The 24186-nt window shown below is 39.3% G+C and overlaps 1 protein-coding gene across 2 annotated transcripts in view; it reads left to right on the forward strand.

Annotated features, from left to right (window-relative positions):
- The window catches only part of adgra1a (adhesion G protein-coupled receptor A1a), an 89687-nt gene extending 67636 nt beyond the window's left edge, over nt 1-22051 (forward strand). For both annotated transcript variants that reach the window (XM_017438405.3, XM_017438404.3), the window contains exons 4-6: nt 10825-10976; nt 18464-18559; nt 18649-22051. In XM_017438405.3, the coding sequence (XP_017293894.1) occupies nt 10825-10976; nt 18464-18559; nt 18649-20137 (1737 nt within the window). In that variant the 3' untranslated portion in view covers nt 20138-22051. The remainder of the gene's footprint in view (nt 1-10824; nt 10977-18463; nt 18560-18648) is intronic.
- The last annotated feature ends 2135 nt before the right edge of the window (nt 22052-24186 follow it).

A 24186-nucleotide genomic window follows, 5' to 3' on the forward strand; every position in this document is an offset into this window, starting at 1 on the left:
TATATATTGCACCATTATTTTTTTGACCTAACAGCAAAAATGATCCGCTCTCTGGGTGAAGTGGAGCATTTGGTCTGACTGGAGGAGCCGTTAACGAATATGAGCCGAAAACATTATTTTCTCTCTCTCTCTCTCTCCCGCTTTTCATCCCAATGGTGCATTGGAAAGAAAATGTCGCCACAGATGCTGTAAATACTGCATTTAGACCAGATGTGGCAATAAAATTCAGAATTGTTCCAGACACGGACGTATCAGAGCCAGAGCCTTTTTTCATGTGTTAATGATCCCAACCCCGACTCCGCGCTATCGCATCTGCATAAACTTTTTGGTGACTGTTATGACCCCGGACTAGAGCTTTAAGAATTTGGTCCAGATCTCAATGCTGTAGGTTTTATTTGTGCTTCTGTCTCTATATAAACACAGAGACACGTTAGTCACAGTCTGTGAGAGTCGCGTTCAGTTTGTGCAGCCGTCTGGTGGGAACACGCAGCGCACTGGCAGGGCCGGAAAGTGGGGGGGCCAATGGCCCCCTGGCCCCAGTGGTTCCGGCGCCTATGGGCACAGGTGAGTGATTACTAAACTTAGGGCAGGTCTAAATGGGCATGGCAGGCAAACAAGAGATTGACTGAGGACGAGTGAAATATGAAAGACAAGATAGAGGGCACAGGGAGTAAAAAACTAACTAACAAAACTAAACACAGGAACAACCATAAACAACAATTGAAGAAACAAGCTTAATATAAAAAAAAACTAAAAAAATAACCCAAACCCCAATTGTGACAGAATGATGTAAAGATACAGGCACCTCTTGAAGAGAAACACCAACTGTTCAGAGCACACCAGAATGACTCACAAGCAAAGAAATATACCTTTGTCAATGCCAAACACAAGGTACAGAAGACACTCTGTAAGATGCAGCAGGTATGATACAGCAAAAAAAAGCTGACAAACTCATACAGATAGTCATGACACCAGGCACTTCTATGTTGCTTTGAAAGCTGTTTTCGGTCCCCAGTTCTCTGGCTCCTCTCCCCTCCTCGGTGCAGATGGGACAGAAGGGCGAACATAATCATATTGACCTCATATGGACCCAAAACTAAAGTAATCTTGAGAAAAACTGATTTTTACCTCCACCAATGAGGTTATGTTTTCTGAAGTGTTTGTTTGTTTGTCTATTAACAAGAATACTTAAAAATGAATGAACAGATGATGACATTTTCAAGAAATGTTGGGGTTATCACAAGAAACGATAAAATTTTGATCGTGCTCTGGATTTTTTTTTTTTAATGCTTTGGCAGAAGTTTGTACTCTCCACATACTTCTAGTTATAAATAAGTTGAAAACATTTTATCAAATCTTCTGTGACTGTCCTTGAGACCCTGATTCTGATAAGCATGTTGGCAACAGTGGAAAGGAATAACTCCATTCTAACAGGAAGAGACAACCAGTAGAACTAGAACCAGGCTCAGAGGATGAGCAGCTATCTACCTACTTCAGTGAAGATTCTTCAAAAAATGCTAGGCCTTTAATTTTAGAAGATTTTATGTGAACATTTGATGAATGAAGGTAAAATTGTTATTTTGGATCTGTAAATTTAGTTTAGTATGTGTTTCCTGAAGTTCAGGATGATCTCTGTTTTTGTGGTGTTCAGTGTCAGATTATTCGATCAACACCAGGGTGTTAACTTCAGGACCTCCTCTCTCTAGGCTGCCTTGTCCCCCAGAGGACAAGGCAGTGGAGGGTAGTGAGTACTACTGCATGATAGGCCTTTTCCCCGTTGAGATGAGTTTGACCATTGTGGCATGGTCAGCAATTTTGTTGATGATGCTGTTTTTATGGGCTGGACTGCAGTCATAGGTAAAGAGTTTGTACACGATGGGACTCAGCAAGCAGTCCTGAGGGTAACCAGTGTTCTGTGTGCAGGCGGAGGAGTGATGCGGGCAAAGTCTCACAGTTTGGAGCCGTTAATATGGGAGTGGACTGGTGATTGCACACCCTGAGTACCTTACTAAGTACTCCATCTGGTCCAGCAGCCTTTCTGCGGTTCACTTTCAGGAGTACCTGTCTCACTTCATGTTTCTCTACAGCGAATGGAGGGGAGTTGGAACCTTGTGAGAGTAGGAGTGGAATACTGTGATGGACTTGCAACCTGTTCAAGGTGTACTTTGCCTCTCACACAGTGACTACTAGAGATAGGCACCAGCTCCCCACGATCTGAAAGGGAGAAGTGGGTAAAGAAAATGGATGGCAATGTAGATTTCTGTATGAATGCATGTACATGGGTAAATGAGGCTTCAGATTGTGTTGTAAAGCATTTTGAGGAGCTTAGTTGGCCAGAAAGGTCCTATGTAAGTACAGTCATGTTTTTTGCAGTGTTTTTGCTCTATTTTCAATAAACTAAATCAAAAAATTTTAATTGATTAAAACACTATTTAGTACACTTTTATTAAAATAATTTACTGTTGCAGATAAGCATTTTGTCTCTTTGTGGTTAAAAAAACAGTCATAAGTTTTCTGATTTGTATAGTACTACTTCCTTTGCAGTTGACACTTTTTGAGTTTGAGTTATTTTTTCTGTATTTGCTTTCATGTTGTCACTGTTGTGTTTCTGTGTGGTGTCACTCTTGTTTTTCTTATGTTTCCTGTGCTACTACGTACTTGCCCTCAGTTCAGTAGTTCTCCACTAGGCCTGCCATGCCCATTTACACCTGTCCCTAGTTACTAATCAGTCACCTGCTTCCACTTCCTCATTTTCCTCTGCCTTTATAATCTGTTCTTTTGCTTCCATTTCTCGCTGGTTTTTAGTATTTAGTTCTCTCTGCTTCTTGTTATGTTTCTTGTTCATGTCACAGTCTGGTCCTGCTCCTCATGTTCCCCTCATTGTGTTCACTTGTAAGTTTTTGTTTTGTTTGCTGCCTTGTCATCTTCTTGTTTTCCTTTTTTGTTAATAAATCAGTTTTAGTTTTTTAACATGAGTCTGCATTCTGGGTTCGTTTCGCTCAACTGTGACAGAATGAACCAGCCACACCAGAACCCAGCAGACCTCAGCCCGCTGTTTTGCTCTCCCCGCTGAGGCCATTGCCAAAATCAAGATGGATTTAAGGAGAGTTCATCCACTTCACTTTCTGCATGAACCCTGTCGTCCAACTGCAACACCCCTTGTGTCCCCATTACCGGCTGTAGTTTACCCTGTACAGGGATGTGCAGTCAGGAGAGGCAGGTGAACGGACATGAAAATTTTTTTTATTTGTCCACTGATCTTTATGTATGACTAATTTTTGAACATTTTTATGGTCAAAATCGCTAAAATTGCTTATGTCCTGTTCAAATACAAGGGTGAAACGCGAGGTGCGGCTGCAATGAGCTGAGCCGAGCCTCTGAATGCGCAATCCATCACAAACTGCAATTGTCCCGTGCCTGTTGCTGTATCGCTGCATGTCGCCAATATAATAGCTTATATACCCTGATCCCTGATTTTCCACAGTCTGGCTAATGTCTTTAACCATTTACGTTTAATGTTTATTAGTAATATATTTAGTTTTGCTGATGGGACATAAAACCGCGGTGAAAAGGCACAGGGTGAGGCAGGCAGTACTCTGCCGCACTGAAGGGGGGGCGTACGTGAGCCAACAGGAGCTTGTTGCTGCCGTCCTTTTACACAGAGGCGAGTGACAGTCACGTGCACTGCTGCCAGCCGTTAATTTTTGTTTTGCTCCATCAGACTGCCAAAATGGTAATTGTAATGTTTTTTCTTATTTTTAATGTGTGTGTGTGTGTGTGTGTGTGAGAGAGAGAGAGAGAGAGAGAGAGAGAGAGAGAGAGAGAGATTTAAAATTCCTTTTATTTTGCACTCCTCATGTCAGCCAATAAAAAACAATCATAAATACAAACTCAGAAAAAAGGAATAAGTAAGGATGCCTCATCCAATGTACACAAAACATCACCAACACCCCACCTGCATACAAAACTATCAATGTTCTTTGTCAACTTAAAAAACTCAAACTCCACACGAATTCGAGCGATTATCAGTCTCTGAAATAAAACACAAGCATCATCTGTTTGACAACCGTTCTTTTTGTTTCTCCTCGGTAACCATATTGCCAATTTTGCAGTCCCAGAAATAAAATTCAAAAGAATGTGAATAGATTTCTTTCTTGTACAGTACCGTGGACCATAAATAAAAACAGATAGAAAACTGTTCACCAAAACCACCAAATAAATGACCTAAAAGAACAAAAAGAGGCTTCAATCTTGAACATTCAACAAATAAATGAAATAATGTTTCATCCTGAGAACAATAACAACAGGAAACACTAACCCCAGGATCAAGATGTGCCAGATACCTGTTTGTAGCTATGGCCCCATGCACAATCCTCCACTGGAGGTCACCCACCTGTTTCTCAACGGGGGGTTTGTACAGGGATCACCAACAGCCTCTCGGGGCAGAGCTGGAGTCAAAAAACTCAAGCCACTTCGATACCCTCACTTCCGCTAGAGAGCGTAAATTCAGCACCTTTACACAGACATGGTACAAAACTTTCTTCCCCAGGCCGTCAAAACAACCCAAAGGAGTATCTTGAAGAAACAACAACAACTCTGATTCATCCTGCCACTGATTCACTGCAGTAGAGACAATCAGGGAAAGAAACATGTACTCATATTCATCATCCCATTGGTCAGACAGAGTACTGTTCACAGCAAACGCTCTGATGGAAATTGGCAGAGATGTACATGTCTCTTCTTTAATCCTTAATGCAAGTCTGTTGGATCATATCTGTAGACTCTCCATCAGACTGTCCACAGACAGCTTCATCAGATGACCCAGCTTCACGCAGCCTACTTCCCTCATCTTAGATCTCATCATACCAGATGAGAGGAGCTGTGACGAGAGGAAACTGTTTTCAAACAGGGGCTCCTCAAAAACCCACATTCCAGGTGTTAACTCAGTCTCTCTCTCTCAAAGGTGAGGATCTTCCAAGCGTTTAGCATAGATTGGTAGAACGGGGTGAGACCAGACAAATCCATAGATCCTTTTATCAGCAGAAAGAGCTGTTTATCGTATCCCATACGACCCGCTTTCCTTAGCAGAAGACGCGCCGTATCCAGCCATGGCAGTCCAACCCCATATAACAGCTTCTGCAGAGTGAAGCCTGAAAGCCACGATCCGTGACATGATGTCAATAAGTCCTTGTCCTCCCTCCTCCACAGGTAGATACAAAGCAGCAGCTCTCACCCAATGACATCCAGACCAGAAAAAGTCCACTAGAGACTTTTGGAGACGTTGCATAGGAGAGGATGGCGGCGTCAACACAGTCAGTTTATGCCAGAGAGCCGAAGCAATCAAGTTATTAACTACCAAGACTCTTCCCCTGTAAGAAAGCTGAGGTAGCAACCATTTCCATTTAGATAAACTGGCACACACTCTCTCCATGACACCCTCCCAATTTTTTCTCAAAACAGCCTCCGTTCCCAAATAGACCCCCAAGAATTTTAAGCCCTGATCAACCCAATGAATATTACCTGGCAATACAGGGAGCTTATTATTTTTCCATGGGCCAACTTTTAAAGCAGAGCTTTTCTCCCAGTTTACTTTAGCTGAAGAAGCTTTTTCATAAAGCTCCAAACAATGCTGAAGACCCATAACGTCCTTCTGATTCTTAATAAAATGTTTATGTCATCAGCATAAGCAGAGACTATCAAACTTGAAAAATTAGGCAAACCTGGAAGAATAAGGCCAGTAAGGGTAGAGCGAACTTTGTGTAAAAAAGGTTCAACTACAATAGAGTACAACTGCCCAGATATGGGACAGCCTTGTCTAATACCTCTTTGAACCTTAACAGGACGACTCAAACCTCCCCCGACTTTAACAACACAATACACTTCATTATATAATAAACCCAATAAAGAAATAAAACCTTCACCAAATCCAAACGCTCTTAATGTAGAAAAAAGAAAACAATGATCAACTCTATCAAAGGCTTTTTCCTGATCCAAAGAAATAATTCCAACATCAATTTCATATAATTTACAAATGTCAAACAAGTCTCTTAAAAGAAAAAGATTGTCCTTAATAGATCTTTCAGGTACACAATACGATTGATCTCTATGTATAATAAATTCAAGAATATTCTTCAGTCTGTTAGAAAGTACTTTAGAAAATAACTTGTAGTCCACACAAAGGAGAGAAACAGGCCTCCAGTTCTTCAACAAAGTCAAATCTCCTTTTTTGGGAATTAGGGAAAGAACAGCTTGTCGACAGGATGATGGTAAGATTCCTGTTAATGTGCACTCCTGAAGCACCTCCCGCAAGTCCTCCCCCAACAGCCTCCAAAATGTTTGTAGAAGTCCGCAGGTAAACCATCTAATCCTGGACTCTTTCCAGAAATCATTTGTCCAACTGCAGCAGTCAGTTCTTCCATTGAAACTCCAGCATCCAGAATTTCCCGATCTGCAGCGGTAAGCTGAGGAAGACCGTCCAACAAAGTCTCCATAGAGTCTCCGCTACAGGTCTGCTTCTTGTAGAGATCAATGTAAAAGGCCACAGCATGTTCCTTCATAGTGCTGGGATCAGTAGTCAGCGCTCCATCAGGAAGTCGGAGGCAAATCAGCTGCTTTGCCCGGCTGACACTCCTCTCCAAATTAAAAAAGAAAGATGTCGGGGCATCCATGTCCTTCACTGTAGTAAACCTCGACCAAACTAAAGCCCCTTTAGCCCTCACATGTAAAAAACAACTTAACTGGTCTTTCTTAAGTTTAAGCTGATTATTAGCATCAGTTGACAAAGTATTTTCCAATTCTTTAATCTCGTTTTTTAGATTCTGAATCACTTTCTTAATCCTAGCTGTGGAAAAACTTGTATATTGTTGGCAAAAAACTCTTAGCTGAGCCTTTCCAACCTCCCACCACTCAGTTAAAGACATAAACTCTGATTTTTTTGTTTTCCATATTTGCCAAAAGTTACTAAAATTTTGACAAAAGAAAACATCTGTAGGTAGTTTCGTATTAAAATGCCAATACGACCTGTATCTAAAATTACTTGATCAAAGAAAATCCAAATAAACCAGGTGATGATCAGAAAACCCAACTGGAGAAATTAAACAGTTGGACAATCTATTTCTATAAGTATCTGAGATATAAAATCTGTCCAACCGAGCCCCACTCACTGTCCCATCCTTCATTTTTACCCAGGTATACTGTCTATCTTGAGGGTGTTTAGTCCTCCAAGCATCAACCAGGCCCAGCTGTGCTGTCACCTCAGTTAGTTTAGATGATGATGGAGGATGAGGTTCTTCCCCAGTTCTGTCAGTTAGAAAACTAGCAGTGCAGTTCCAATCACCCCCCAACACAACACACTCATTTTGGTTAGACTGCTGCAAAAAATTATAAATGTCTTGAAAAATTTTGATTCTTTGATCCCCTTGATTAGGTGCATAAACATTCATAAAACAGAAAAGGGTTTTTTCTATTTCCACTCTAACCACCAGGACCCTTCCCGGGACTAACTCAGTATCAGAGATAACATTAATGTCTAAACCTGGTGAGAATAAAACTGCTACACCAGAAGATGACCTGGTCCCATGAGACAGAAAATATTCCCCTTTCCAACTCAAACCCCACTCCACCTCATTTTCGTGGTCTGTGTGTGTCTCTTGTAAAAACACAACATCAGGTTTCTTTTGCCTAATCATCTCTAAACTGACCATCTTTTTAAGCGGATCCCTCCCACCATTGATATTTAAAGTCCCCACCCTAATGCTACTCATACAGGTGAAAAAGAGAAGAAAGACAGACAGAGACAGTAGAAAGAAGATCACCCAGTGCACTTTAATCATCATCCTATTTCTGAGTTTTCAATCGCTTTGAACCTTTTACTTTAATTACTGACAAATGTCTCCGGACGTTTGTCATGTGTTTTTTTAACCGGAACCGTTTCTTTTCATCCAGCATCTCAAACCCAACTATTTTCTGTACCATTAACACGCTCTTGATAAATTTTTCCGAATCAGGAAAATAATCAAGGACTTTAACTTGTTTTCCAAACGTTTCATCCAGAAAAATTTCCTCCAGAGTGTACAAATCACCACTAGATATTTGTGAATCTGCGATTGAAACGCTGTCTGATTCACTGTCATAGTCCATGTCCTCTACCTGTGCAGGTGAAGCTGCAGACTGATCCTCAGCAGCACCACCTTCAGTAAACGCTGCAGCCGTCTGATCTGTTTCTATAACCTGATTGCTCCCATCTGAGGCATCCTTTAGAAACTCAGTTCCAGTTTACTCAGTATCCTTCCGCCGTGCAGTGTGTTTATTCAGACCACTGCTTCCCTCCCCGGCATCAGAGTCAACTGACGGAGGACGAAACACTCCCTCCTCCGCTGGGGGAGGAGCTCCAACCACCGGCGACTCCGCCGCACTTCCACTCACCTCAACCTGAGCTTCCTGATTTTTGTGCGAACAAGAAGCCCGCTTATGTCCAACATCCTCACACTCAAAAAATTTCATACTCCCAGTACTCGCATAAACCATGTAAGATCCGTCTTCATACTTCACTCTGAAAGAAAACTCTAGTGTCTGTGTAGCAGAGTTTAAGAACATAAAAACCTGCCTCCTGAAAGACTGAACGTGTTTCAGCTTGTCATGTTTGCATCCCAAACCAATGGTTTTAAACCCACTTGCAAGTTTCCCAAAACGCTGGAGCTCTTTCTCCAACAAAACATTGGGAATGAACGGCGGCACGCCCGAGACAATAACCCGGGTTGAAGGCACCGCAAGCGGCGACACCTGCAGGTACTCTCCGCCTATTGTCACCCCACTGACAATCAGCTGGTTCACAAAACGCTCCTCTTTTAAAAATATCACTACTACCTTATTCATTTTGGAAGCATAAATTAAATTGCTGTGGCCAACTAGACCAACTGTCAACAGAACCGTTTCAACTGGAATTGTCAGATCAGGTTGAATCCGAATCCCATTCCTCAAAGAGAGGGGCGGCTGCTCTAAAGACGCCATCCCCACAAACAAACAGCGCTACAAGCGCTGAAACTCAAAAATAGAACCCAAGACTTAGAACCAAAGTAAGTAAAGAATATTAGAAAACAAATACAAAAAAAAGTAAAAAGTCAAAAAACGTTTGAGACACTTTCACTCTCTTTCACACTTTCAGAGAGAGAGAGAGAGAGAGAGAGAGAGAGAGAGAGAGAGAGAGGACTAAAGGAGTCAGTGCCTCACCAACCATGAACCTCACCGCACGTCACTGCCCCTGGGTCTCCAGCACCTCACAGACATCATCACTGGAGAAAAGCAGGTGCTGCAGCAAGCTCCATATCTGTCAGCTGTAGCGAGCCCCATGTCTCTGTCAGCTGCAACAGGTCCATATCGCCACTGGCCTCAGAGAGCCCAAAGTCCCCATTGGCTGCAGTCTGTTCCCTGTCTCAAGTACCAGCTCCATGAATTCCAGTCCCCGTTCCTGAGTCTTCTCCAGAGTTCCTAGTATCAACTTCAGTCCTGGATTCTTCAGTGTTCTGCATCCACATGATAGCCTCAGAGATTTCCCCCACAGAACTCCTGGACATTTCAGCTTGGATTCTCAAACTTGTGTCTTCTACTGCAACAAACCCAGCCCCAAAATACAACCTTGCTACCTGTAATCTCACTGAAAAGATTCTTCTCTCCTGTCCTGGACTTTTCATTGTTCCAGAATTCACCAAGTTCAACACAGATCTAAGAATTTTTAAAGGACAGTTAACCACATCCAATGCTCCCATAAACTCTCAGCCATCTCGACATCCAGTTTCCCCAGTGTCTGTTCACCTGACCACAGTGCCAACATCAGCTCCTGTCCAGCCGCCATCAGTCGCCCATGGTCTCCAGCTGCCATCTCCACTCTCCAAAACCCCAGTTACTCAACTCTTCGAGCCCGCTGATCCTTCAGTACCCAAGCCTGCCAAGTCACCTGCCATGCCGATCTCAGCATCCCCAGGGCTGGTCCTCGGGGGACCATTGCTCCCCACCTGCCAGCGCCTCAGTGGGGGTTGGCGATGCCCCACCCACTGATATCTCAATGGTTCAGTGACAACATTTCACTCTCCTGTGTCTCTGTGGGAGTCACTAGGCCACTTCAGAGGGTCGAGGTTGACGCCTCTCACCAGGCCGCATCCACTTCCTCATTATCCTCTGCCTATATAATTTGTTCTCTTGATTCCATTACTCACAGTTTATTGTATCTAGTTCTCTCTGCTTCTTATGTTTCTCATTCATGTCACAGTCTGGTCCTGCTCCTTGTGTTCCACTCCTTTTGTTTACTTGTAAGTTTTTTCTTATTGTTGTTGTTTGTTGCCTCGTTAGCTTTTTGTTTTCCTGTTTTGTTAATAAATTACTTTTAGTTTTTTAAGAGAAGTCTGCATTCTGGATTTGCTTCACTCAACTGTGACAGGAATATAAAGCAAATATTGTAAGATTAAGTGCATCCTGTTGGATAATAACCTGCATAAACACAGCAACATTTTCATTTCACGTTTTTGTACAGTGTTCTGAGATGATTTTTGTTTAAATTGGCACTATATAAGTAAACTGAATTGAACCGAATGCTTATTTAGGTTGGAAAAATCATTAACTAATGAGAACACAAACTTTTTTATTTCAATAAGTTTTAGGCATGCTGCCTTCCTCAGACTATCAAAAACATTCTTTTAACCACAGTTTGCTTTGGTGTGCAGATCATTTTATGATTTTTTTCCATGCTGGTTGCTTTTTGATACATTCCAGTGAATATTTGGATGTGTTTCATTGTTTTATGTTTGTTTTGTTTTTGCTCTCCTGTGTTAGGTTGGCATCTTGCTCCATTATGCTTCTCTGTCAACAATGCTGTGGCTAATGTTTATTGCCAGAAACATTTGTAAAGATGTGTCCAAGGATCCACTTCAGGCCCAGGATAGGAATGGACTGGCCCAGATGCGCACCAAACCAACCATCCTGAGGTAAACTCTCAGCAGGTGCCTGGGGCTGAATAATATTGTGACGACTGTAGAAAGGTTATGAGTAAAAATCTTACCTGTCACAGACATTGCTTTTTGAATGACAACATGTTTCAGTTGGGGACTGCTGTAAGCATGTGTAAATTTGTATGACTAAATGCCCATAATGCTAATAAAAATGCAAGCAGTGATAAAGGGACCTCGCTCACTGGAGCGATCCAGACTGCATGTACTTTCAACCGTTGCAGCGGCCAGCCCATCTAACTCTGAGAGAGATTCACATCCTCTTCCAGGTACTAAGGCACCTGTTTGTGCACCCCAAAGGCTAGACTAGACTACAAATTACAATTTTTCTAAAGAAAAGTTGTTAATAATATTGCTTTTCTTGCATTTACTAAAATACATTGGCGTGAAAAGGTTTTTGACCCCTTTCAGATTTCTACTTCTTTTACATGTTTGTCACACTTAATTATTTCAGATGATAAAACAAATTTATATATTAAAACTAAGATAGCACAAGTAAACACAAAATGCAGTTTTTAAATGAAGGTCTTTATTATTTTTATAGGGGAAATCCAAACCTATATGACCTTATGTGAAAAAGTGACACCCCCCCCCNAAGAAAAAAAAACAACCTCCCACACCTGTTCTCAATCAAGAAATCTGCCTGACAACGTGAAGTCAACTAAAAGATCTCCAAACTAAAAGATCCTCTAAAGCAAAACATCATGCTGTGATCCAAAAATTCAGGAACAAATGACAAAAAAAGTAATTGAGATCTATCAGTTAACTTTTTGTAATGTATAAGTCCCATTAAATGTGATAGAAAGGTAACACAGCATTTTAGAAAAGGAACATCACACCAACACTAAAATATAGTGGTGGTAATGTGATGGCCTGCTGCTTCAGCACCTGGAAGACTTACTGTGGTAAAGGGATCCTAAAAATTCTATTGTCTACCAAAATATCTTCAAGTAGAATGTCCAGTGATCTGTTCATGACCTCAAGCTGAAGCGCACTTGGGTTCTCCAGCAGGACAATGATCCAAAACACACCAGCAAGTCCACCTCTAAATGGCTTAAGAAAAACAAAATTAAGACTATGGAGTTGGCTAGTCAAAGTTGTGGCCTGAATTTTATTGAGATGCTGTGGCATGACTTTAAAAAGGTGGTACATGCTCATAAACCCCCCAATATGGTTGAATTACAACAATTCTGCAAAGATGAGTGGGACAAAATTCCTCTACAGCACTGTAAAAGACTCATTGCCAGTTATCTTAAATACTTGATTGTAGTTTGTTTCTGCTAAGGATGGCACAACGAGTTATTAGAATAAGGGGGCAATCACTTTTTCACACAGGGTCACGTAGGTTTTGGGTTTTTTTTCTCCCTTAATAATAAAGACCTCCATTTAAAAACTGCATTTTGTGTTTACTTTTCCTTTTTTGTCTATTATTTAATGTGTTTGATGATCTGAAACATTTTAGTGTGAAAAAAATGCAACACAATAAGAAATAAGAATAGGGGCAAAGACGGTTTCAAACCACAGTAAGTAAATAAATAAATATTGATAACAATTGAATTTAAATGAAAATGAAAGGTTTTAACCAAATCAGCCTGGAAGACACCCCTGCTAATTTTCATAGTGAATGTAAAAAGTAGTGCCAACACCTAGCATTTTGCTATTTACAGAAATTCTCCACCAAAATATAAAGTTGTTTTTTAAATGCCAGAAGTTTGAGTATCATAAAAGTTTGGTTTTAACCAGAGAGTATGTTTATAAGGACAAATGTATGTTTTTTTTTACAATGTTTTGTAGTGCATCATCCACAAGCCATGCCCACTTTTGGCAATCATTACCATATTGGAGGGAAACACTCAAGTTGTGGTCCTAGCCACCACTTTACTAATTTTTACAAAAATATTAGAAAAAAGTTGTTTTTAAGATATAACTTTTTGACATTGTTAATGACTCCTGGTTGTTGATAATTATGAAACTTAAGACACCTACTCAGGATGGGGTAGCAAATGTTTTGACCAAAATAGTGAAGTGAACTTCCCTTAAATTGTTACATAAAGTGTAAAGTTCTATCTATCTGTTGTTAAAAGTATATTTTTGTTTAAAAATCACTTTATGTTGTCAATTCAATTCAATGTCAATTTAATTTAATTTATTTATATAACACCAACTTACAACAAAAGTCGTCTTAGGGCACTGTACAAAAACATGCACATACATTATAAAGAACCAATTAGTAGAAGTTATTCATCTAATGAAGCCAGCAAATTGCGATGAATCTTTACTTTGTACAGTTTACCATCCTGAGCAGCACAGTGGCAACAGTGGAAAGGAAATAATCCCTTTTAACAGAAAGAAACCTCCAGCAGAAGCAGGCTCAGGACAAGCGATTATCTGCCTTGACCGGCTGGGGTTTGAGAGGACAGGAAAGAGACACAAACAAAAATAGAATGACTGGTCCAGGTGTAGTTGCTATTGGAAGAAAGACAATGAAAAGCATGTTAGTGATAGAAATAATTACAGTGGAGCAAGTAAGAAAGCAGTAATAGTTGATGCAGCAATAGTTGATGTTATCAATTTATTTAATTGTGCTTAATATTGATAAATAAATTTCAGATCAAGTAAGCAAAAGTTATAAAACAGAAACAAATATAAGATCTAAGTATTTTACAGCAGTTCAGGGTTTAAATGTTTTTTAAACCTCCACAGTTCTGTTTTGTTTCTTCATTTTTTCATCAACCACAATATTTGTGGTTAAACAAAGTGTTAGTTTGTTTATTTTATCAAAAACCTATGGGTTTTAAGTAATCTTTAGGTACTGTTTAAAAGTTTGATTGTTCTTCAATAGCAAGTACACCTGGCTGCTACAAACAGAAAGGGGCGGGACAGACCATATGTCAGTACCATACCATATATGGAAATGGGACTATTGCACTGCGGAAATGAAGGGGGCACTTTTTCCTTTACCAGCTGTGTTATGGCACGTGGTATGTCTGTCACGAGGTATGTCACTTTTTTTTATGTTTACTGATTCCAACTCTTAAAATAATAATAAACAACTTAGCCACAGTTTTAAGATATTGTTAATTGTATTGTAAGATAATATTGTGTCTCTTGCCAATGATCATACTGTTTTCATGGAGAATATAAATGAGACCCCTAAAATGTTTCAAATTATTAACATTTTTTTTCAAAAAGCCTTGGATCTTATGTTGAATTTACCAAAATGTGAATTGATGTTATTCATTCCACTCATCTGACTAAAGTTTATAACATACCAATCAGAACTTATATCAAATATTTGGGTATATTCATTTATAAAACTCCAGATTCAAATGAAAAACAAAATATATGGAAGGTGAGTGAGAAAGGTCAATCTAGACCCAATTTATGGTTAGTAAAGGACATCAGTTTATTTGGTAGAATATTTTTGACCAAAAAGGAATCCTTATCTAGATGTATTTATCCAGCTTACTCCCCATCTATCCCTAATAAAGGTATAAAAAATCTAATTAATTTTGACTATATTTGGAAGAAAATGATACACTACATTAAGAAAACAGATATGACCAAACACTACGAGGATGGAGGACTTCCAACTATAGATTTTGATTTCATGAATGGTACTCATAAAATAAACAGGATAAAATCTTAAATCCATGGTCCATGGTTTCATAATTCCAGGTCTGTATTATAAAATATATAGTATAAAATGGGCATTATCGATGTAGGTGAGATGAAGTCTTCCAGTTTGAATTTACACCTAGGCTTCATTTACCCATCCAGTGACTTTATTCAAAAAGAATTTTGTAAAGAAACAAAAAATTGTGTTTTCTGTGATGCTGGTGAACTAACTCAGTATGTATTTTTTCAGTGCATGTTGAAGCTTTATGTACTGATGTTTTTGACTGGTTAGTCCCTAAAATTCCCCGATTCAAAACATTTTCTGACAGAGGCATATTATACTGCCTTACTATGGACACTTTCAGCAATGACTTTCCTATAAAATCATCATCATTGGGAAATTCTTCATTCATTCACAAATACCTTAAATTCCACCCACAGTTATATGCATTTCATGACTTTTGTATATTTCAAAGCTTAGTATGCCAAATAAAAATGCCCTCAAACTTCAACTAAAGAACATGATTCTTCATATGATAAAATTCCAAACCCTACCTTTTTATGTTTGCCTTATTTGTATTACCCTATATTTTAGCTTGTTTGTAAAACAAAATATGTTTCTGTGGTTGCTTGCTTTATTTAAAAAAATAGCCTTGGTTTTTCTTTTGAAATCTTTATTATTAAGGCTGTTAAAACAAACTTAGTCACAGTATCTCAAGTGTTTAAAGAAAATTAGTATTGATTCCAGTCATTGTTCAAAATGAACTAGGAAACAATAAAAATATTTACACATTAGCTATTGCAAGTAATTTACTTTACTTGTAGTTCCAATTTTTTTTAAACAAGATTATTCAATCATCAAACAACAGTTACAAAATGATATATTTACAACTATAGTAGTCTGTTGATTTTATTCTTTTTTTATTACAGCCACAGACAACTTATCTTCACCATTTGCTAAGTGTGGAACTGACACTATTTATATGAAAAGTAAATAACACTGAGCTGCGCAGGAGTAGGTCATCTGAGCCAAAGTAAAAGGGTAAAATGTAAATGTACATAATATTTAAAGAACACATAATGATTTAAAATGGCATTTAATAAAATAAAACAAATTTACAAGAATGTGTGACAACTAAAATGTGTGAAACAAAGTGTATATAGAAAAGCTCTCAATATTCCCAGTGCTTTCAGTATTGACGGTCAGGGCAGTGTCCAGGTATGCCGTCACAGTGGCCGTCCACTTCCTGTGAAGCTCACACAGCCTTTGTACTGTCAGTTGCAGGAAGAACAACTTAATACTGCAAAAGGAATGTTTTTCTGACTTGAAAAGTGCTGAAAATTTACTCCAGTTGATCTCACCTGTTATTGAATATAAATGTAATCATGTCTTCTGAGCGGACAGGTGGCTGTGCTGCCATGGCTGTCTGCATGTTGGTTGCTGCTGGCTGGACACCATTTTGAAAGCCATTGTGTGGTTCACCAAATGATTCAGAAGACCGCAACTGAAGAAATGGAATTCTGCAAAAACCAAAAGAAAAGAATAAAATTAAAAACAAAAATATGTTTTGCAGATATATTTATGCAAGAAATGGTCAATATACACTCAAAGTAGAGCAAGGACAAGAATTCACAGTGTAATAGCTACAAACACGAATGCTAAAGGTTATAACACATAAGGAAATACATACAAGTGAGAGGTTTTATAAAGGTAAGTTTGAAATTAATCACTGTATACTCTTTACCAATATTATTATAGTGTTGTGGGATTTACCAATTACTTTTAAAAGTCACAATGGCCTCCAGATAACAAATATTTTTCAGAAAATGAAGTTCCATTGTCAGTGATATTGCTCAAACAGCCAAAGGCAAGTAGTAATTAATTACATTTACTCAGTTACAACTACTTGAGTATTTTTGCTGGCTGGAATAAATTTGCTTTTAGGAGTAGTTTTGCTAAACCACACATTATACTTTTACTTTATACTTATTACTAAAAACAGCCACAGTCTCTTGGCATATTAGACAAACACAAATATTTTGTATTTCAGTGAAAAAATAAGGAGATAACGTAGGAAAGTTCGTAGGTCAAGAAGGTTGCAGGATCGCTTCCCAGCCTGGGGTCTTTCTGGGTGGAGTTTGCATGTTCTCCCTGTGCTCACGTGGGTTTACTCCGGGTACTCCGGTTTCCTCCCACAGACCAAAAATATGCATGTTAGGTTAACTGATGACTCTAAAATTGTCCCTAGGTGTGAGTGAGTGTGAATGGTTGTTTGTCTCTATGTGGCCCTGCGATGGACTTGCGTTCTGTCCAGGGTGTCCCCCGCCTCTCGCACAGTGACTGCTGGGGATAGGCACCAGCTACCCGCGACCCGGAATGGAGAAGCGGGTAAAGAAAATGGATGGATGGGATGGGTTTGTCATGGGGCGACAGTGCAGCCATGGGTCTGCTGTCCTCAGCTAGAGAATTTTTTTTTTTTTTGTATGGGTGTTCTGTAGCTACATTATTACTAATTTCAGAGACCGTGGCCAGTGAAAATTTGAACGTGGGCTACATTTGGCCCTTGGGTCGGACTTTGGACATGCCTGCTCTAATGGATGCCATTAGAGGGTGCTGCAGCACCCTCTTCTCTTCCACTTTCCCCACTATTGACAGCTCCTGTTTCAAACCTTCAATTTCTAAACTTTTGTAGGGGTTCATTGTAAACACTTTTTCAAAGACTATTACTCTGTTATTTGCCAGTGCTAATAGCTTCAGCAGGAGAACTATAATATTCCTACAAGAACAATCATTTATTGCACATTTGACAGTAGTGTAACCTTTGAAATAAAAATATCTACATCAAAGTTTTGATGATTTTAGTGTTTTTTATACAGCAGTTCTCTGCTTTGGAAGAGGTACCACATATCATATTCATTGATGGCTTGTCTGAATAAAACCACTTACAAAGACGACTGCTGCCATCTTGAACTTCCGTCTTTAAATGTATTTTTCGCTATTTATCAGTGTTGTATATATGTACATTCAAATGAGCACCTTTCCAAAGGGCGCTCATATTTTTTGGAACTTTGAACCTTGAGTTTTTCATGATGAACTGAATAGCTTATAATGGTGACGTTAAACCTTGGCTGTAGCTGTCCCTCTGTTGTCAGAAAAGAGTTGCGTTTCCCATCAAAGACAGGTTGTTTCTGCTGTAAGTGTGCCACATCTGGGATTCCTAACTTTGTGAGGACCCATTGGTTTAAACTTAACTATAACCCAACAGTAAAAAAAAATGAAGGCTCAGCTTTGAACCATTACAACTAAAGGCTATTCTTTTTATGTACAGCTGAATGTGGTCCTTAGATCCTTTTAATCAGTATTCTTTACTGACAAAAATTGGCCAGTGATTTAACCTGTCATTGATGTAGCTAGTAAAGTAAAGCTAAAAGAAAATGTATCATGGATGAAACAAGCATGGTAGATAATTTTGTTGGGTCTGATTACACAACAACTTTAGAATAGATACATGCAACCACACACACACACACACAGTGACGTGTGTATAATCCATATTTACTTCCATAAACACAATGAGCTGGGTGTGACATAACATCTTCTGCACATGCAGGTAATTTCAGGGTCATAGAATATTTACACTGGAGTCTTTACATTTTTTTGTGAACAACCTTGTAAAAAATCAAATCTGAGCAAAACATCTGAATTAAGCATTAGGACTTGCAGTGTGAACATAGTCTAAGACTCTCTTTCAGTTTTATGGTGGACCATTTTGTTGGCAGACTAACCCACAGTGTAATTTAGAGTATAAATTGTTAGTCATTTTAACCTTATTTGTTTTTTTTTACAGATTTTATCTTGTAAGTGATGGAATCCCTATAATAATTGTTGGAGTTACAGCAGCATTTGATTTGGAGAACTATGGCAGCAAGGATGATGCATTGTAGTAAGTTTGCATTCTGTTTACATAAATACATTTATATTATGTGTCAGTTAAATTCTTGTAAAGTTTATGTTTCTTTGTGTTGTTTTCAGTTGCTGGATGGCATGGGAACCAAGTCTTGGAAGTTTTTATGCTCCAGTGGGTCTTCTGATCTTGGTCATGTTTATGTACTTTTTGTACACCTACATCCAGTTGAAACGCCACCCAGAGAGGAGGTACGAGCTGCACGTTCTGTCTGAGGATCAGCAGCAGTTGTCATCTACTGATGAACATTGCCATTGTGCCCCTGGCAGAGGAGGAGCAGCAGGAAATGCTGGAGACTGTCCAGCATTTTCTGCTGGTGTGTCAGTACTGGCCAATGAACACTCATTTAAGTCCCAGCTACGTGCCACAGCCTTTACTCTCTTTCTGTTCTTGGCTACCTGGGTTTTAGGAGGATTAGCAGTCTCACTGGGACATTTCCTGGATATGATATTCAGCTGCCTGTATGGGGCTTTTTGTGTGACTCTAGGACTTTTTCTTCTCATTCAGCATTGTGCCAAACGTGATGATGTGTGGAATCGTTGGTGGATTTGTTGCCCATCTAAAGCCAAGACACAAGATGGGAATATTAAGAGCCAGAGTCAGACGCAGGAGCCCCACCAGCCACACTGCCACCTGAGCTCACCATGCTCTGGCAAGCAGCCACTGCTTTCTTCCCATTTGTTGCAGAGTTCGTGTGACAAAATGACTCCACCTCCTTTAAGTCCAAATGAAAACAACACAGGTCCATGTTGTGTAGCTGTAATGAGTTCTGCATCTCCCATCTCCCCTAAAACTGAGCCAGTGCCATCACCACATCCACATACACTTCCTGATGAGCTGCCCAATCCAATTCTTCCTCTACAGAGCTGCCTTACTGACAGAAAAAAGTCATGCTCCTTCAACCACCCACGTCCATGTCTGAAGGACTACCGTTCCCACATGACTTCCTCTAGTATGGATGGAAGTGTGCTCAGCTCCCACCTAGGCAGTCAACAGGCTGCACACCACCCTAAAGAGCCATCACTGGTTTCTAACAACCCAGACACAGATTTCCAGCTTCCCTGTGCCAGTCCTCACTTGGATAAACAGATGGCTTCTTGTTACGCCTTGCAACGCCAAACGTCCTGCTACAGTGTACAAGATGCAATGACTTCCTACCATAGCCATACCCACAACATGCCTGACACCTTGACTTCCTGTCACAGTCTTCTCATGCCATCTCAAGGGGTCCATTCCTGCCAGTGGCACATGCATGGCTCCTCCAGTCCTTCTAATACAGCTTGCTGTGAGAAATCGGATTCCCTGACCTTGCAATATCAGCAAGATTCCAACCTTTACAGCTGCATATCAACGACTGAAGACAAAGAAAAGCATAATCACTCTCTAAAATTGAAGCAGAGAGGTTTCCCAAGAAATACCCTGCCTCGACAGCACGCCACTGTCAGCCACCGGAGAGCCATTGGACGAAACAGGAGTCTGCAAGAAGATGGCTTGGTTGGTTCAGATGTCACAGGAAATATACGGACTGGCCTATGGAAAAATGAAACTACAGTATAGTTTTCTTTAAGCTTGGAGCAACAACTTTGTAATCACAAATTACTTTCTAAGTCTTTGGGTGCTTCTGCCTTCAACTTTGCCATTAAACCACAGGTTTTCAGTGACTTTTAAGATTCTAATGGTACTTCAAATCCCTTTATATGAAAATAACTTTAACTGCAGTTGAATCAATACTGTGCTTCATGACATTTAAAGTTCCAACCAGTATTTTGTAGCTCTTTAAGGACACTGTGCTCAGTAACTAGCAATGTAAGAGAAAAAAAGACACTTCATTTAAATCAGATCACTTCCAGTTAGAAATTTTTGCCATTTGAGGTTTTCATTATTGTTAATTTGTGTCAACTTATTCACATTCTCCCACTGTCCATATACATGTAGGCAAATGAATACTTAGGCAAAGAGACCCTGTCAAAATTAAAACTTTTGCAATAAAGTCAAACAAACTGTTGGGAAATGTAGCTAGACTCATCTCAACAACAGACATGACCTAAAAGAGGACTGCACAAAGGTTGCATCTGAGACAGAGGTGATACTAAGTCTACACAATAGTGCAACCCCACGCAATTAGGTTAGGACCTTGTTGCCTTTGTCTGTCTTGTGTGTGGTCATTTTTAAGCTCTCTAGTTTCCAGCACTTGTAATTTCATGTCATTCTTTGCATTATCCTTCCAAGCAGCCAGACTTTTTTGGAAGTTTTTAAAGGGTCTTGATCAATATTTCTGTAGTCTTTTTGAGGGTCTTTCATCATTTTTTAAAACTTAGCTGCATTTCATTCATTTGCTGTCTAGTCTTTTAGCAATTTAAAAAAAAAAATCTTTATTTTCAGTTTGATTAAAAAACTGCCAAAGAAAGTTTTACTGACATTTTAGCTCCAACAAGGTTGAAAACTTGACATATAATAGATGATCAACTGCACAATGATGCATCTCTCAGGGTCTTGTGTCAAGCGTATGATGGATTAAAAAAAAAGAAAGAAAATTTCTAAAGGATCACATGTTGGTACTTTAGAATAAACTTCAGAAGAAAAGCATCACATTACGCATTAAATCACTAAAAGACGCACAAAGTAGAAAACAAAACAAAAACGAAAGCACCCAAACTTTTGTGTATTTAAAGCAAAAAAAGTGAACCTATAATTTAAAACCCCTTAGTCCCTAGGCCTATTGGGCTGATCTTGTTGGCAGTGCTGCTGCCCCCGGTACAGGGGCTGCTAGTGATGTAGGGGTTAGGATTTTCAACACATGTAAAAAAAAACAAAAAAACATGGCAACCTTCACACGGGATAACCTTGTTACACTTTCTCTGACCTGCACAACCTCAGTGTGAAGAGTGCTAAGAGTGTGACACTGCCACACCCCTAGCACTCAACAAATAGGACTTTCCTTCTATTTTTTGCATGCAGTGTCACCGCACTCCACCTTGCTACCACAGTGATAAACCACCACATCCCTATAGACGTTTTGTACATGCTCAAACCCCTCATAACCTATACTCACTGTCTACTTTATTAGGTCCAATTTACTGGTACCAAGTTGGACCCCTTTTGTCTTCAAAATTGCCTTAATATTTGTGGCATAGATTCAACAAGGTATTGAAACATTTCTCAGAGACTTTGATTAATATTGACATTATATTATCACAGTTTTGCTACAGATTTGTTATTTGCACATACATGACACATCTCCCATTCCACCACATCCCAAAGGTGCTGGACTAGATTAAATCTGGTGACTGTGGAGGCTGTTGGAGTCCAGTGAATTCAACTCATCAAACCAAGCAATTTTCCCAATTTCTTGTCTAATTTTGGTGAGTGTATGTGAATTGTAGCCTCAGTTTCCTGTTCTTAGCTGAAAGGAGTTGCAACCTATGTGGTCTTCTGCTGCTTTAGCTCATTTTACACAACAACACACGCTTTCTGGCCTTTTTTTCTTTTTTAAACCATTTTCTGTAAACCCTAGAGATGGTTGTGTGTGAAAATCCCCAATAGATCAGCAGTTTCTGAAATACTCTGACCATTACTATCCATTACTCCCGCAAAGTCTTTCGGAATTTCTTCATGTTCAAAAAAGGCTTTTTCTTCCATTTCCACTAGTAAACAACTGGACAGTAGCGATGTTCTTGGCCAGCTGGGGCACAGCGCACGTCATGAACCCAGGACAGCAACTCTGCCCCACAGATCACCCACTTTGGAAATTGTTGACTTAAACGCTAAAAACAGTTTATTAAACTGTTAGGTCAGAAAACGGGCCCCTGCAATGTTGTGTGGATGTGTTTGACTAAATAACATACATGAAATGTCAAATTTTTTTTAGATTTGATTTCAATTCAGCTTTAAAGTAGCTCTAAATTTCTTTCTTCCCCCTTCTTATGCGGTTTAAACTTTTGCACATCATCTACACCAGAGGTCTGTGGGTCATTTGGTACCGCGCCGCACAGAAAGAATTAACTTACAGTATTTTTGTTTTTTCTGAACGACATTTATTTTGAAAAATGACCAGATTCGCTCCACTACATCAGTCTATGACTCACTCTTGATGCATGTCAAAATACTTATCTAGGTTACGTGATACGTTACCGCTAGAAACAAACCCACAAACTAGCAAAAACGAGTAAAAAACAAATGTCTCTGGAAGCCCTAGATGGGAGCGTCTCGTTACTGAAAAACAGGCACAGTGCTCCCACTGATTCAGCGTTATGGTGAGTTGTATTCTTTGTGTACTTTATATTTGTGGTGTATCTTATTTTAAAGGACATGTTTAAACATTTCCATATTGACCAGAGAACATTAGGGGAAGGAGAGGATGTTATTCATGTATTCAGCTAACAAAGTTGCAAGTACACGTTGGATTTCCGTTTATTATGTTTTTAAATATATCCCCGTTTTCATGCCAGTCGTATCATTTTATTTTGTTGTATTTATCCGCCACACCTTTAGAGGTGGTCTGTGAAAATACTGTCTGATAATGAACTGGTCTGTGGAGCTAAAAAGGTTGGGGACTGCTGATCTACACCACATCTAGATGCCTAAATGCATTGAGTTGCTGCTATGTGATTGACTGATTAGCCATTTGGGTTAATGAGCAATTGAACAAGCGGACCAGGTAAAGTGACCTGTGAGTGTATCACGCTCTACCACACGTAATGAAGACCCCACTGTATTAATATGCACTTGAGGACCTTGCCCAGGCCTTTAAAAATCCATCCACATTGTAGCAGATTTTTTTTTTAAGTTGTAGAGTCCTCATCGGGTGTGAAGGTGGCCTAAAGACAATCAATTTTATTTATTTATTTATTTTGTTTGTTTGTTTTTAAATAAATATTACTGCTTGCACCTTTAAATACATGAATATACAGATTTTAAATCTATATTTGTTAATCTTACCTTTCTGATATTTACACCTTGTATTTCAAAGGAGTGATAACTTGTGTAAAACTATGTTTGAATCAGTGTGGGCATGTTTTTTTGTGTGCGTGTGTCTAACAGTGCATGAGTAACTACATACATATGTGGTGTGTTTTGCTGTGTTTATTACTATGGATCCACTCCTGCAGAATCTTATCAGTATCTTGGTAATGACCTTACCTAAGAATATTTTCTAGAGAAACACCTTTTTTATACTACCAAATAGAGTCAAACTAAAACTTGCTTGACAAATATTCATTAGTGTGTACAAAAGCAAACTTCACTTGGTAAGTTAATAATTCCAAAAAAATGCAATGTGCTATGAAGCACACACTTTGTATCGTGCCAAAAAAAGTGCCAGATTTCACTGTGATAAGAAACCACATGTTCTGAAAGCAAGATTTTGTGGTTTGTAGCATATTACAAACTTGAACTCAGGATTTAAATCATCAGTAACACTTTCAGTTAATTCTTGCATATGTTTTTCAGAGATATAATTTAATCATTCACAGGGGTAGTTAAGTCAAATACACTCGCCTCTAAAACTCCGGGAAGATTATTTATGTCACTGTTGACTTGACTAGACTGAGTTTGACATCACATCACAAGATTAATATCTCACAAGAGAGCAACATTTCATCTTTTAA

The sequence above is a fragment of the Kryptolebias marmoratus genome, linkage group LG2 (assembly GCF_001649575.2).
Source record: "Kryptolebias marmoratus isolate JLee-2015 linkage group LG2, ASM164957v2, whole genome shotgun sequence".
Lineage (NCBI taxonomy): Eukaryota > Metazoa > Chordata > Actinopteri > Cyprinodontiformes > Rivulidae > Kryptolebias > Kryptolebias marmoratus.